At 42.6% G+C, this 14,385-nt stretch overlaps 1 protein-coding gene across 2 annotated transcripts; it reads right to left on the bottom strand.

Annotated features, from left to right (window-relative positions):
- Nucleotides 1–2,122: 2,122 nt before the first annotated feature.
- Nucleotides 2,123–14,191, bottom strand: AP1M1 (adaptor-related protein complex 1 mu 1 subunit). 2 transcript variants are annotated; one of them, XM_014952883.1, is made up of 12 exons: nt 14,108–14,191; nt 13,337–13,493; nt 12,885–12,952; nt 12,183–12,313; nt 11,808–11,955; nt 8,991–9,117; nt 7,631–7,773; nt 6,541–6,612; nt 6,109–6,267; nt 5,331–5,456; nt 5,053–5,128; nt 2,123–4,268 (listed from the first exon to the last, which is right to left on the bottom strand). In XM_014952883.1, the coding sequence occupies exons 1-12, from the start codon at nt 14,147–14,149 to the stop codon at nt 4,246–4,248; spliced, it is 1,272 nt and encodes a 423-aa protein (XP_014808369.1). In that variant the 5' UTR covers nt 14,150–14,191; the 3' UTR covers nt 2,123–4,245. The 2 variants fall into 2 exon arrangements, with proteins under 2 accessions (XP_014808369.1, XP_014808368.1); XM_014952882.1 differs by lacking the exons at nt 11,808–11,955; nt 12,183–12,313; nt 12,885–12,952; nt 13,337–13,493; nt 14,108–14,191 and adding exons at nt 9,688–9,835; nt 10,064–10,194; nt 10,766–10,833; nt 11,216–11,368.
- Between the last annotated feature and the right edge of the window lie 194 nt (nt 14,192–14,385).

Raw genomic sequence — 14,385 nt, 5'->3', positions numbered from 1 at the left:
CACTGCCTTTGGCACAAGATAAAGAGAGAGGTGCCAAGGTTTAGCCCATTTCTGGTCACAAAATACAAAGTCAGAAACAAACAGGTGTAAGCTCTTAACCCAAACCAAACCCACTAGGGATAAAGTCGTATTGTCTCTCTCTCTGTGTAAGTAATCCAGATGTAAAAGTCAGCTCAGATGAGGGTTGGGAAGCAAATTTAAGCAGCCCAAACAGCACACAGGGATGGCAATGAGGAAAAGCAGAAACACAGAAAAGAGAAACAAGGGAAGAACCTCCCCAGCTGGAAGAGAGAGGTGGGATGGAGCTTTTCTAACCCACCTGTTCTACTTGATTGGGAGGTGGGTTCTGGCTTCTTTTATGAGATCAAACTGGTTTTCTCTAGAGGTGATCAAGTGGGGATCAAAAGATACTCTCTCTCCTATGTTGTATCAAACAGGAGCTTTCAGCTGATGAGGTGAATCTTAATTAATGACCCAGCAGTGTCCACCACCACCGTGTCCAACTCCCAGCTGCACCCCTGGCACTGGAGAGGGGCTTATCCAATTCCATCAAGAAGTTACTGAGGTCCAAAAATCATACGGCACCAGTCTAAAAATATATATATATATAGTTTGTTGGTTTTTTGGGTTTTTTTTTTTTTTTTTTTTTTTTTTACTGAGGTCAGAAGAACTAAAATAATACCTTCCAACTCCAAAGACACATTTTGTAGATAGCGTTTGAGTTGTGCGAGTTGCTAATTAACGGGCAGCGCGCGGTGCACCCAGATCGCCATCTACTGGGAGAACTGGCCGTGGAAGGGAGGGGAAAAAAAAGCCTTAATTTGCTGTAATCTTTCATTCCAGGAAAGCCCAGGTGTGAGACACACACACAGACACACACAGCGCTGGAGGAAGTCAAACTACCTGTTCACTCCAACGGGGGAGCGCCGCTGGCGCATCTCCAGGGACAGCTATCTAATCGGTTAGCAATTAAATAATGCGTAAATGAGGTTGGATTTGCGTGTTCAGGAGGGAGAGGAGGGAACACTTCCTGCTGCTGAAATATTGCGAGCCAGCCCTCGGTTTTAAGGATGGAGCAGGAGAGACACTTCAGGTTGCTGAGGAAAAATAACTGGATTCCCAGCTTGAGACACTTCAGGTTGCTGAGGAAAAATAACCTGATTCCCAGCTTTAATGGTTTTAAATTGGACAAAAAAAGATTCAGGTTAGATCTCAGGAAGAAATTTTTTACTATAAGGGTGGAGAGGCACTGGAAGAGGTTGCCAGGGGAAGTTGTGGATGCCCCATCCCTAGAGGTGTTCAAGGCCAGGCTGGAAGGGGCCTTGAGCAACCTGGGCTGGTGGGAGGTGTCCCTGCCCAGGGCAGGGGGGTTGGAACTCGATGATCTTTGAGGTCTCTTCCAACCCAAACCATTCTATGATTCTATCATTTGTGCAAAAACACAACTGTGGAGAAGATTTAATCTAATCTCTGCGGGCTCAGGGCTAGAACAGAGATGTGTTTTCAGAGAAACTGAAATTCAGCCTTTTACGTTCCAAATCCCAGGTAACACGAAAATAGGTAGGAAACCACACTGAGCTGAAAACACAGATGAGATGATACTTTACTTATGCAAATTGTCTTTTTAAAGTATTTTATCTTCATCACTTACCTGCCCCACAGTGGCAGACCACCACATTTACATTTTTTCCACCTTAGGCAGAAAACAGAAAGATTTAGCGGTTGCTCTAAGAATAAAACTTAAAAACCAAAGTTACCCCTTGAAGGAGAGGTAGGGCTGGAATAATGTCCCCCCTCCCCGTTCCTGCCCCTCTGCCCGGGGGACCCCACAGGGAATGGACAAAGAGGTGGGGTTTTTTTTGTTGCTTTCTGAGACAGAGGGGGCAAACGGGCACCCATTTTATGGTGCTTGGGCAAATTTTTGGAGACAACACTAGAAAAGCAAAGATTTTGTCGGTAATTGGTAAACAAATGAGGAATATGAATCCTATCAGCTTTTAGGATGAAAATCAGTTCAGCTGCACTTACCCAGGCCTCCCACCAAAACAACTGAGGCTGCTCTATGATCAGAGGCTACAACTTGTTGTAGGTGGAACCAAACAGAGCACGAGGGAGGCACAACTGATTCCAAGAGGACTTTTGGCCCTTTATTACTTCCCGGACAAGCACGGCTGATGCCCCATCATCAAAATCAAGTCAAATTGCAACAAAATGTGAGAAAAAAAAAAACAAACACTGTTCTGGTCCACAAGATACAATTTTCAACAGAAAAAGAAATGAAGCCATTAAAAGTCACATTTCACAGGCAAATAATTGAAGCGAACAGTTTGAAGAATAGAGTCATCGGAAAGTGATTTGTCAACCAGTTACAGTTTTAATATAAAAATGTTTAGTCCAGTCATAAGCTTAATTGTTCAAATGAAAATGAGCAGTGGAACCAAAATCTTGAACAAGATGATTTCATTTGTTTCAACATCGAGCTCATTGGGTGACACTACAGTAACCTTCCTCCAAAATATCCCTGTGCACACCTACCCCTGGCCCAACCAGAATGCCTGGATGCCTTCAGAGACCAGTCCTTCCCAAAATGTTACAGCAGCTGCATCTCAGGGGAATTTAGTTCATTTTTTTTTTGCTAATAGTATATACTGCATACACAGTTCTCTCTCTATATATAGTCTACATGGATTTTGTGGGGACGAGGACTTCTCAGTCTCGAGGGAGAGTCAAGGACTGTCAGAGTGGTGCGGAGAACCTTGCGCACAGTGTATGACATCACGTTTGTGGACATAGATTTAGATTTCAGTGGTTTAAATTTAGCACATCAGAAGTACTAAATTCAACCCAAGACATTCTTAAAAAAAAAAAAAAATTGTCAAAAGAAAATACTGATAACCGTCAAAATTTTCCTGAAAAAAATCAAAATAACTATGTACACCCATGCCAATCTTAGCTTCTCAGAAAAAAAATGAAAACAGCATGTAAAAAAAAAAAATAATACCTTTAAGTATAACGTTCTGAACTGTAATCCATTCTGCCAGGAAGTTCTAATAATAGTTGCTTACGAACGGAAAAGACTGAGAAAGAAAGCATCCCCCTTAGGGCAAAGAGAGTTAAACAATTCTAGCAAACTATAGCAAAAAAGGGAAATATTTGCCGTAAGTTAACACAAAGGCAAGCTGGAAGAAAGATGGCAACGGTATTTTTATCAGCCTTTTCATAAACAACAATCAATGTCAGGAAGAGGTTGGAGTATATTACTATTATCTGGAAAAATAACCCCCCCCTGAATCTTCCTACCAAATTTCATCACCTCCAAAATTGTTTGGTCTTTTTTTTTTTTAATAATTAATCTAAGGTCTTACGACTACTACATATTACAGTTCTGAACTTGCTTTATGAACAGAATTTAAAACATGGAAATACTAGTCAATTGGCATAGGGTTTCCACACCCTAGGGGGTGTCAGAGGGTTGAAACTCTTCAGTCTGGGTTTCCACTAACCTGAACTCACCAACATCCTGCTTCCACAGAGACCTTCCCAGAGACATTTGCTTCTGCCATCTCCTGGTCTCAGTTAACTTAGTCTTTAACACACCTATATTTTTGTTTCCAAACCCTTCAATGGAAGTTGTGCCATCAGATCAATTGGTTTGAAGCCACGCAAAAAAGAACAAATGGTACTTTTTGACTTTGGATAGTTTCAACTCATATTCTGTAAATTTTTATAAGTTAACAGAGCTTTGAATGAGTTAAGGCACCCATATGCCCAGCAAAAAAAAAAAAAAAAATACCTTGGGCTAAATACAACCAAGTGTTCAGCAGTCATTTAATTGCACAATCGTCTCCCTAATTTGTAGCATAATGCTGCCAATGTCTTCAGAGATCCTAAAATCCTAGAAACGTTGCGAATGTAACGGACAAGGCATTGACAAGACATTCTCAAGGCTCGTTCTGTATCCCTGGCTCCTCAAGGTGACTGCTACTCCTAATGTAATTAGCATTTAGCAGCAAGATCAGCATGTTCTAAGAAATGAAATAAATATTCACACAATCAATACTAATGGTTCAAGATGCTCAAAACACATTATTGAAAACAGGAAATTTCCAATCTTTCGCCTGCCAATCCAAGATTGCAGAAACAAGACCCTTGGCAACAACATTCACGGCTCTCAGTACCACAGAAGCTTCTGCAAACAAATTTCTAGGGCTGAAGTTTTGTCGTCTGTGGTGCTTGCGAGGTGCTTTACTGTGTTCGAAGCTGGTAGTCTGTAAAGGGAGAAAAAAAAACCCAAACCAGTTTTAATAAGTTGTCTCACTAAAGATAGCGAAGCAGATCAGCACATTGGGATGAAGAAATATAAAATAAAACCAGATCTTTGTGTAGAATGGCCACAAAAACAGGCTCTAAAGCTTCCGAAGTAATTGCAGGCAGTGATGCTTCCAAGCCAGGAAAAAAGTTAATTAGCAAAGCAAACTAAAAGCAAAACCCAAAAAATCCCACTGCTTTTACTTGCAAATGATCTGGTATCTTTTAGTAGATACAGTAGATTTAGTAGATATTTAGTCTCGTATCTTTTAGTAGATACAGTAGATTTAGTATTTAGTCTTATACATCTAGTCTTAATATTTAGTCTTATACATCTCAAAGCTGGCAGAACAGTATGCCTGAGCAATTTCTTTTTAAATTTACGTGCCAAAAATCTCACCGAATCCCAACTTCACTACAAAAAATACTTCGACAGCATTACTCAGCTGGTATGCCTGAGCAATTTCTTTTTAAATTTACATGCCAAAAATCTCACTGAATCCCAACTTAACTACAAAATACTTCAACAGCATTACTCAGCTACCCCACTGGGTCTTTCATTAAGACACCAAAAAAGTGCCTGGAAAAAGCAGCACGCCTTAATCTAACGTGTATCTAGACCGTATAGTTTAACACTAAAGAACATGAGCAAACTGATTTTGTGTGTTTCAGTTTGTAGGTAGAGGCTGGAGAAACAAAATGTGCAAGTTGGGAGCCATCTACAGTCTCTTGCTTTGCATTTACCTCCGTTCTGGGTGATGTAACGGACCCACGGCAGAGCCTGGTAACCACTCTTCTCAATTATCTTTAAGTAACGAACCTGGAAAGAAAGGGATGTTAAGAAATGAAGTCTCCCACGTCAGCCAAGCAGCACTTAGCACAAAAGAAAAAAAAACCTTCTTTTGGTCAAAAATATGTTTTATGGATAATGTTGAACAGGAATCATCAAGAAGATGAGAAAAACTCAGGTGTTCAGAGCCCAGCACGTTAATTTACCAGCATTTCTATTCCCAACCACTAACCTGGATTCCTGAAGTGGTGAAATATGGAATCTCAAACTTTACACTAATGGGAGGTTTTCCTTCTTTATCTTCAGCTTCAACACTGGGAAGTCCGAAGTGAGCTCTCATCAGGTATTCTTTTCCACCCTACCCCAAAAAGGACAGATGTTTTTAATTTTATTTTTTTCCTTCTTGAAACAAAAAAATAAAAAGCTTGCAACGATACAAATGTCAAATTGCTAAACTCCACTATTCATTTCAGCTTCTCTAGGGCTTTCAAAGAGAACACTTGTTTTTATGTTAAAAACAAACACTTTTTTTTTTTAAGACGCAGATCAAATTAGGACCAGCTTCGTACTCAAAGACGAGAGGAAAAGCAACAAAAAAAGTTCATTTTTTTGGTGCCACTGACGGCATGGTGACAGCCAGCTGTACCGCCACACCACGCGCATTTGGAAGAGCTCATGCTCGTGGAACCACCCAAGAAGCAGAGTCTGACAAACTAAACCAGCTGCTGCTAAATCCAGGCCAAGGGATTACAACATCCCCAGACAGCGCTCAAAAATCCGCTCCCTAACCCAGTTCTGAAAAATTATCCCAGTAAAACAAAAATTACAAACAGCATCTTAAACATCTATTAGCTAATTCCAAGCCCTCATCCAAAGGAACAGAGGAAGAGGCCAGCACTTCTTGCCTGATACTATTAGAATCTCCTTAAGGCAGAGTCTGAATGTTCATAAAATATTAACATTAAGTAATTATTACACTATTAGGCGATAAGACTAAAAATAGCACTTACTGGAAAAGATTTAATGGACCAGACAATTTCACTGTTCTCTGGAACCCATTTGACACTTCCAACAGTGGTTTTAAACTTTGGCGAGTCGGCGTCGTTTGGAACTGGAATGTGAATCTCCACATTGTTGGCAGTTGATCTACGTTTAAATTGACTTTTTGCCTAAAGAAGAGAAATCAGAAAAAGAGGCCTCTGAGTATTTCCATAAGGCTGGTGAGTTCAGAGAGCTGTGAGACACACAGCTCCCCTCCAGCCCTATCGACACACCGAGAAACAGAACTAATACAGAGATCATTGCCCATAAATGAAGTTCTCAAAAGGACTCAAGTCCCACAGAAATACTAAATACTCATGGAAAAATACACATGCTGCTGGTCAAGCTTCGAAAAGAAATGAAAAACTAAAATTAGCCATAATTGTTTTAGAACTTCTGACCTTGATCATGTACTCGATGCGGCTGTGGGAATGTTTTTCAATCACAGACTCAATCCAGATGAGTGGTTTCACCTGAAGGGAAAAAAAAAACACTTCACAGCTGCAGGTTTTACTTTGACACAGTCATTAAAGTGCTGCTTCCCCATAAAACTACACTCAACACGTGAGCCCCACAGAAAACAGCCTGTGGTGTTCGAAATTACAAACAAGTTGTGAATTTCTGTTAAAAAATAAATATACAAATGAGCATTGATGTACCAGTGACTAAGTGTCACAAGGATTATAGGCTTAAAATGGTACGTCTCAGACTAATAACACTTGCAATCCAAAATACTTAATAATTTAACACACAAGGGACTGAACTATGACAAGCCCTAAAAATGACTCTAATTCAAACCACCGCTCTTAAAAAAGAAAATAAATTAATGCTAAAATTTTTGCTAAAATGTTCATCTGTTGTCTCCTGTCATGGCTGCATATTATAGACATTCTCTATGTTGCATTTTTTCCTTTCCTGAAAGGAAAGCTCATCCTTCTCACCGAACTATGACAAGCCCTAAAAATGACTCTAAATCAAACCACCGCTCTTAAATAAATAAATTAATGGTAAAATTTTCATCTGTTGTCTCCTATCATGGCTGTGTATTATAGACATTCTCTATATTGCATATTTTCCTTTCCTGAAAGGAAAACTCATCCTTCTCACTGTGGCTAGCAAACTCTAATGTCATTAAATGACAAAATACTGCTCGTTTCAGCGTAGCAATTCATTGTGCTTAACATTTCATCATCTAGTCAGCTTAAAAAAAAACCCACCCACATCAGAGAAACAGTATTTCAGACCCAGTTTCAATAGCAGTTGAAAAGACAGAGACTTATGGCCAAGTTATTGCTAAACCCATTCTTACTTCCTCCAAGAAGAGTGAGCACAAAGCTTTGCTATTAACGGCTGAACTGAAAACTACAATGCTGCTCATACTTCATGAAAAGTAAATAAAACCAAGAGAAAACTCTTAGCAATTCTGCCTACAGTCTAGAACATTCTCCTAGAATAAAGTCCTGCAGTGGAGATCCATACATCCAGACTTACGTGGGTGTTGAGACGATAGGACATGAGTTCAAACTCTCCATCAGGTGGAATGAAAGAAATTGTCCTGTCGTTTTCAAAGCGAGAGAGACGAACACACTGGTGAAACTTTACATCTTCCAGTTCTACTGATTTACTTTTGCCACCTAGCAGAAAACACACGTTTCAAGGCGCTAAGCAGTTTATGTCTGAAGTCTCATCCCGGCCAGTTACACAGCAAAGCAGTTTTCTGCTCCCATTCCTCCCTTTAGCCAATCCCTTTTCTAGCTTGTACAGGTCTGGAGGACTGGAGAATCACAGAATGCTATGGGGTTGGAAGGGACCTCTGGAGATCATCTCCCCCACCCCCCTGCCAAAGCAGGGCCACCCAGAGCAGGTCCCACAGGAATGTGTCCAGGGGGCTTTGAATATCTCCAGACAAGCAGGTCCCACAGGAATGTGTCCAGGGGGCTTTGAATATCTCCAGAGACAGATACTCCATGACCTCTCTGGGCAGCCTCTGCCAGGGCTCTGCCACCCTCACAGGAAAGAAGTTCCTCCTCATGATTAGGGGGAACTTTCCACGTTCAAGTTTGCGCCCGTTCCCTCTTGTCCTGTCCCTGGGCACCACTGGAAAAAGCCTGGCCCCATCCTCCTGACACCCACCCTTTGAATATTTATAGGTGTTGATCAGATCCCCCCTCAGTCTGCTCTTCGCCAGACTAAAAAGCCCCAAGTCCCTCAGCCTTTCCTCCCAAGAGAGATGTTCTAGTTCCCTCATCATCTCTGTAGCCCTCTGCTGTCCCCTCTCCAGCAGTTCCCTGTCCTTCTGGAACTGGGGAGCCCAGAACTGGACCCAGTGCTCCAGATGGGGCCTCCCCAGTGCAGAGCAGGATGACCTCCCTCAACCTGCTGCTCACACTCTTCCTGATGCCCCCCAGGATGCCATTGGCCTTCTTGGCCACAAGGGCCCATTGCTGGCTTGCAGACATCCTATTGTCTGCCACGACTCCCAGGTCTTTCTCCTCAGAGTTGTTCTCCAGCATGTCAGCCCCCACCCCTGTCCTGGTGCAGGGGGTTATTCCTCCCCAGGTGCAGCACCCTACACTTGCCCTTGTTGAATTTCATCAGGTTCCTCTCTGCCCAACTCTCCAACCTGTCCAGGAAGTCCCAGTGAAAAGGAGATGAAGCCTAGATGGTTCCCATGGCATTCCATCTTCACTGGGTACCGTCACACAAGACCTAATGTGGTTTTCTACCGTGATAAAGGGAGTATTTCTCTCATCTTAGAAAAAAATCCTTTCAGCTGAACCTCAGCCATCCCAAACCGTAAGATTTCAGATAACATCTGTCACGATTACCGAGATACCAGCGAAACACTCACGGCCTGTGTTATCAAAGAGAACTTTGTCGTTCAAACCAAGGCGCAGCTCAGGCATTCCCGAGAGAAAGACTCGCATTTTAATGGACCCAACGATCTCACTCCGTAACACGTTTCCATTGGCACTGACCTGAGCACAACAGAAAGGTAAGATTGCTCTGATGTGATATGTCATGACATCAAACAACGCTCCCACCCCATCCCCACGTCCCAGATTTTCTTGGATGTCTTTCTCCTAAGAAATTAATCCAGTAGAGCAGAATTAGGTCAGGGAGGTGATGGGCACAGAGGAGGAAAGCAATCACAGAATTGTTTTGGTTGGAAAAGACCTTTAAGATCATGATGATCCAACCGTTAACCCAGCACTGCCAAGGCCACCACTAAACCATGTCCCCAGGGGCCACATCTACCCATCTTTTAAGTCCCTCCAGGGATGGTGACTCAAGCACTTCCCTGGGCAGCCTGTTCCAATGTTTTTTACCCTTTTGGTAAAGAACATATCAGAAATGAGCAAAGCAGCCAAGTAAAGCATTATTTACCTACTCAATGTCCTTATGGGTACTCGGTCTTAACGACCGACATTGTCTGGAGCATCACAGAACACCAGCCACAGTCAGTTTTTCTTGTACCCTTGCAGGCTTTGAGACAATAATCCCTTTTTGAACACTTCTTATTACAATTCTCGTTAAAAGGTACCCACCAAGAGGTTAACAGACTCTATAACATCCAGGAAAACTTCATTCTTCCTGTATTTTATCCCTTCTGATCTCCATGAAACAGCGTTTGTAACAGTGGCAGGCGGACGTGGAGCTCCAGTTTCAAGTTTGTGACCTTCCTGAGTGATGTACCTTTACAGCACATAAATGACATGAAAGAAATGAAAATTACACTTTTGCAGCACCTTCGATGTCAGATTGACATCAGCAATAAATAGAAGTTCGATACCACAAAGCTACACTTCATCAAGCATTAATTTTTTTGATAACTAGAACAAGCCAAAGTATTTGTTTCTATATAGCAAAATGCTCAAAACTTTGCAAAGGGTTTGGCACCGAGTGATGCAGAATGATACTTACTCTTGTAATATTTTACTATCAGTGGTTTGTGGATAGCCAAAATCCATAAGCTCATCTAACAACTCATAAATAATAACAAAATTATCCCTAATGCTCTCTTCTTCCAACTCCTTGAAATATTCAGAAAAAACCTGAAACAAAATGACAGGAGGGAGGGGAAGAAGCAGGATGTTAACCGGGGAACCGCAGCACATTCAGAATGTATTCTTGCATCTAAAATAATAATTTTTAAAAAGCACCAAACCAAACCCCTTAAAATTCACAAACAGCATGAGCCTCAGGAAACCCACCTCAATTAAAAGAGAGCTACAGAGTCCTAGAAGCAACTCTAAGCTATTATGAAAAATATTTATTCTGGAGAAAATATTTTTCATGCCAGGAACAGACGAACCAAACACGGAATCTACGCGACACGCCACGACTCATGCACCAAGTTCACAAATCTCCTCTGTGCTCTCAGCTCTTGTGCAGCTACTTACAGCCTCGTGCCACAGCCTTTGCCTACTCAGCTACAAAATATCAATTCCATTATTAGCCATTAGGAAGACAGTTCTATAAAATAATCAAATATAAAGTAAAAAAAATAACGCTATCACCACTGAGCTGTTTAAAGAACGCGAAAGCTCCACGCGCTTCTATTTAGATCAGATTTAGACTGAACTGAAAAGAAGACACAGGTTACTCTTGAAAAGTCATACTCACCTGAACTACTTTATATAAAAATGAAAACACCAGTGATACACAAGCATTTTTCTTCGAAGTTGCAACAACTGATAAAGGATGTTCAGGAACATACATTTAAAGTCAGAATTTAAAAAAAAAAGTTTACTCAGTGTCTTTTTAAAAGGTTTTGGGCAACTAGTATGAGCCAAAAAAATTAAGAGTTAATTAATTAACAGTACTTCTGGCCTAATAAGATATAAACATTCAGGAAATCATTTATTAGGGTAAGATTAACACAAAGACTTTTCTGCACCCTGTGCTGCTGGTGCACGTTGACACGACGTAAAGCATAAAACCACTTTATTTAATAGAGGCTCCTTGTGTCACTTCACCCATTCTCTAGCTCTGTATTTAGACACCAACAGCCAAAATAACACAGCAGCACCTGGCCCAGGGGCACACGCGAGGTATCTGCAGCCTAAAGGATACGATACAAGTTGTTGTGCTTAATCCACATAAAACGAACTCCCCCGTGTGCTAGAATAGGAGAAAGTGTCCCCTCTTCTTCCTTTTCCATGAGGATTGGCATAAAATGCTCCACCTCGGACATGTCCACATCTCCACGGTAATTCCGACAGATCAGAACCTAGAAAGAGAGGAACAAAATCCTTAGGTTTTTTTTTTCTCTTTCACGAGATGATGTCAAAGACCTTTAAGATCATGATGATCCAACCGTTAACCCAGCACTGCCAAGGCCACCACTAAACCATGTCCCCAGGGGCCACATCTACCCATCTTTTAAGTCCCTCCAGGGATGGTGACTCAAGCACTTCCCTGGGCAGCCTGTTCCAATGTTTTTTACCCTTTTGGTAAAGAACATATCAGAAATGAGCAAAGCAGCCAAGTAAAGCATTATTTACCTACTCAATGTCCTTATGGGTACTCGGTCTTAACGACCGACATTGTCTGGAGCATCACAGAACACCAGCCACAGTCAGTTTTTCTTGTACCCTTGCAGGCTTTGAGACAATAATCCCTTTTTGAACACTTCTTATTACAATTCTCGTTAAAAGGTACCCACCAAGAGGTTAACAGACTCTATAACATCCAGGAAAACTTCATTCTTCCTGTATTTTATCCCTTCTGATCTCCATGAAACAGCGTTTGTAACAGTGGCAGGCGGACGTGGAGCTCCAGTTTCAAGTTTGTGACCTTCCTGAGTGATGTACCTTTACAGCACATAAATGACATGAAAGAAATGAAAATTACACTTTTGCAGCACCTTCGATGTCAGATTGACATCAGCAATAAATAGAAGTTTGATACCACAAAGCTACACTTCATCAAGCATCTTTTTTTTGATAACTAGAACAAGCCAAAGTATTTGTTTCTATATAGCAAAATGCTCAAAACTTTGCAAAGGGTTTGGCACCGAGTGATGCAGAATGATACTTACTCTTGTAATATTTTACTATCAGTGGTTTGTGGATAGCCAAAATCCATAAGCTCATCTAACAACTCATAAATAATAACAAAATTATCCCTAATGCTCTCTTCTTCCAACTCCTTGAAATATTCAGAAAAAACCTGAAACAAAATGACAGGAGGGAGGGGAAGAAGCAGGATGTTAACCGGGGAACCGCAGCACATTCAGAATGTATTCTTGCATCTAAAATAATAATTTTTAAAAAGCACCAAACCAAACCCCTTAAAATTCACAAACAGCATGAGCCTCAGGAAACCCACCTCAATTAAAAGAGAGCTACAGAGTCCTAGAAGCAACTCTAAGCTATTATGAAAAATATTTATTCTGGAGAAAATATTTTTCATGCCAGGAACAGACGAACCAAACACGGAATCTACGCGACACGCCACGACTCATGCACCAAGTTCACAAATCTCCTCTGTGCTCTCAGCTCTTGTGCAGCTACTTACAGCCTCGTGCCACAGCCTTTGCCTACTCAGCTACAAAATATCAATTCCATTATTAGCCATTAGGAAGACAGTTCTATAAAATAATCAAATATAAAGTAAAAAAAATAACGCTATCACCACTGAGCTGTTTAAAGAACGCGAAAGCTCCACGCGCTTCTATTTAGATCAGATTTAGACTGAACTGAAAAGAAGACACAGGTTACTCTTGGAAAGTCATACTCACCTGAACTACTTTATATAAAAATGAAAACACCAGTGATACACAAGCATTTTTCTTCGAAGTTGCAACAACTGATAAAGGATGTTCAGGAACATACATTTATAGTCAGAATTTTTTTAAAAAAAAGGTTACTCAGTGCCTTTTTAAAAGCTTTTAGGCTAGTGTCAGCCAAAAAAAAAATTAAGAGTTAATTAATTAACAGTACTTCTGGCCTAATAAGATATAAACAATCAGGAAATCATTTATTAGGGTAAAATTAAGACAAAGACTTTTCTGAACCCTGTGCTGCTGGTGCACCTTGACATGATGTAAAGCATAAAACCACTTTATTTAATAGAGGCTCCTTGTGTCACTTCACCCATTCTCTAGCTCTGTATTTAGACACCAACAGCCAAAATAACACAGCAGCACCTGGCCCAGGGGCACACGCGAGGTATCTGCAGCCTAAAGGATACGATACAAGTTGTTGTGCTTAATCCACATAAAACGAACTCCCCCGTGTGCTAGAATAGGAGAAAGTGTCCCCTCTTCTTCCTTTTCCATGAGGATTGGCATAAAATGCTCCACCTCGGACATGTCCACATCTCCACGGTAATTCCGACAGATCAGAACCTAGAAAGAGAGGAACAAAATCCTTAGGTTTTTTTTTTCTCTTTCACGAGATGATGTTACCATGAAAGACCAACACAGAAGGCACGTGGAAGACCTCTTTAAGTAACCCTAACAAAGCCACCAAGCCTCGCTGCAGCCGCTGTGCACACCGTCACAACCCCAAAACACTTCGCTGATTAAAATGCAAATCCCAGTCTTTCATTGCAAAGTCATATATTCATATTTCCCGGAGTTATTCTCCGCCCATTGCTGCACACGGCCTCATAACGCTTTTAAGGTGGGAAAACATCCAACTCCCCCGAGACAGACTGCCTCCAATTACGGCAGAGATTAATTACCCCGGGCGATGCCCAAGGGCCCTGCTGGCACACCTGCCACCAGCAGCATCTCTAACCGCGGGGAGGAGACACAGGCCACGGCTCCCCTGTCACAGCTGGGACCCGGGGACACCGGGGCCGGCAGCGAGGGGCCGGGAAGGGGAAAGCGGCTCCAGCAGACCCCGGACGGGCCCCGCCATCCCGGGCCCCTCACACCCCGGAGCGTCTCCGACCCCCGCGGCCGGGCAGGCCCCTCACGCTTCGGCCCCGCGGAGCCCGCCGCGGCCCTTGTCTCACCTTCCCCTTCAGGTCCAGCACGTAGACGGCGCTGGCCGACATCGCCCCGCCGCCGCCGCCGCCGCCTCCCGCCCGGCCCGCCGCCTCGCCCCGCCGCCGGTAACCGCGGGGAGGAGACACAGGCCACGGCTCCCCTGTCACAGCTGGGACCCGGGGACACCGGGGCCGGCAGCGAGGGGCCGGGAAGGGGAAAGCGGCTCCAGCAGACCCCGGACGGGCCCCGCCATCCCGGGCCCCTCACACCCCGGAGCGTCTCCGACCCCCGCGGCCGGGCAGGC

This window comes from Calidris pugnax, unplaced genomic scaffold, assembly GCF_001431845.1.
Source record: "Calidris pugnax isolate Ruff unplaced genomic scaffold, ASM143184v1 scaffold199, whole genome shotgun sequence".
In the NCBI taxonomy this organism is placed as follows: Eukaryota; Metazoa; Chordata; class Aves; order Charadriiformes; family Scolopacidae; genus Calidris; species Calidris pugnax.
The sequence above is the reverse complement of the archived record's forward strand: the minus strand, read 5'-3'. Positions and strand labels throughout refer to the sequence as shown.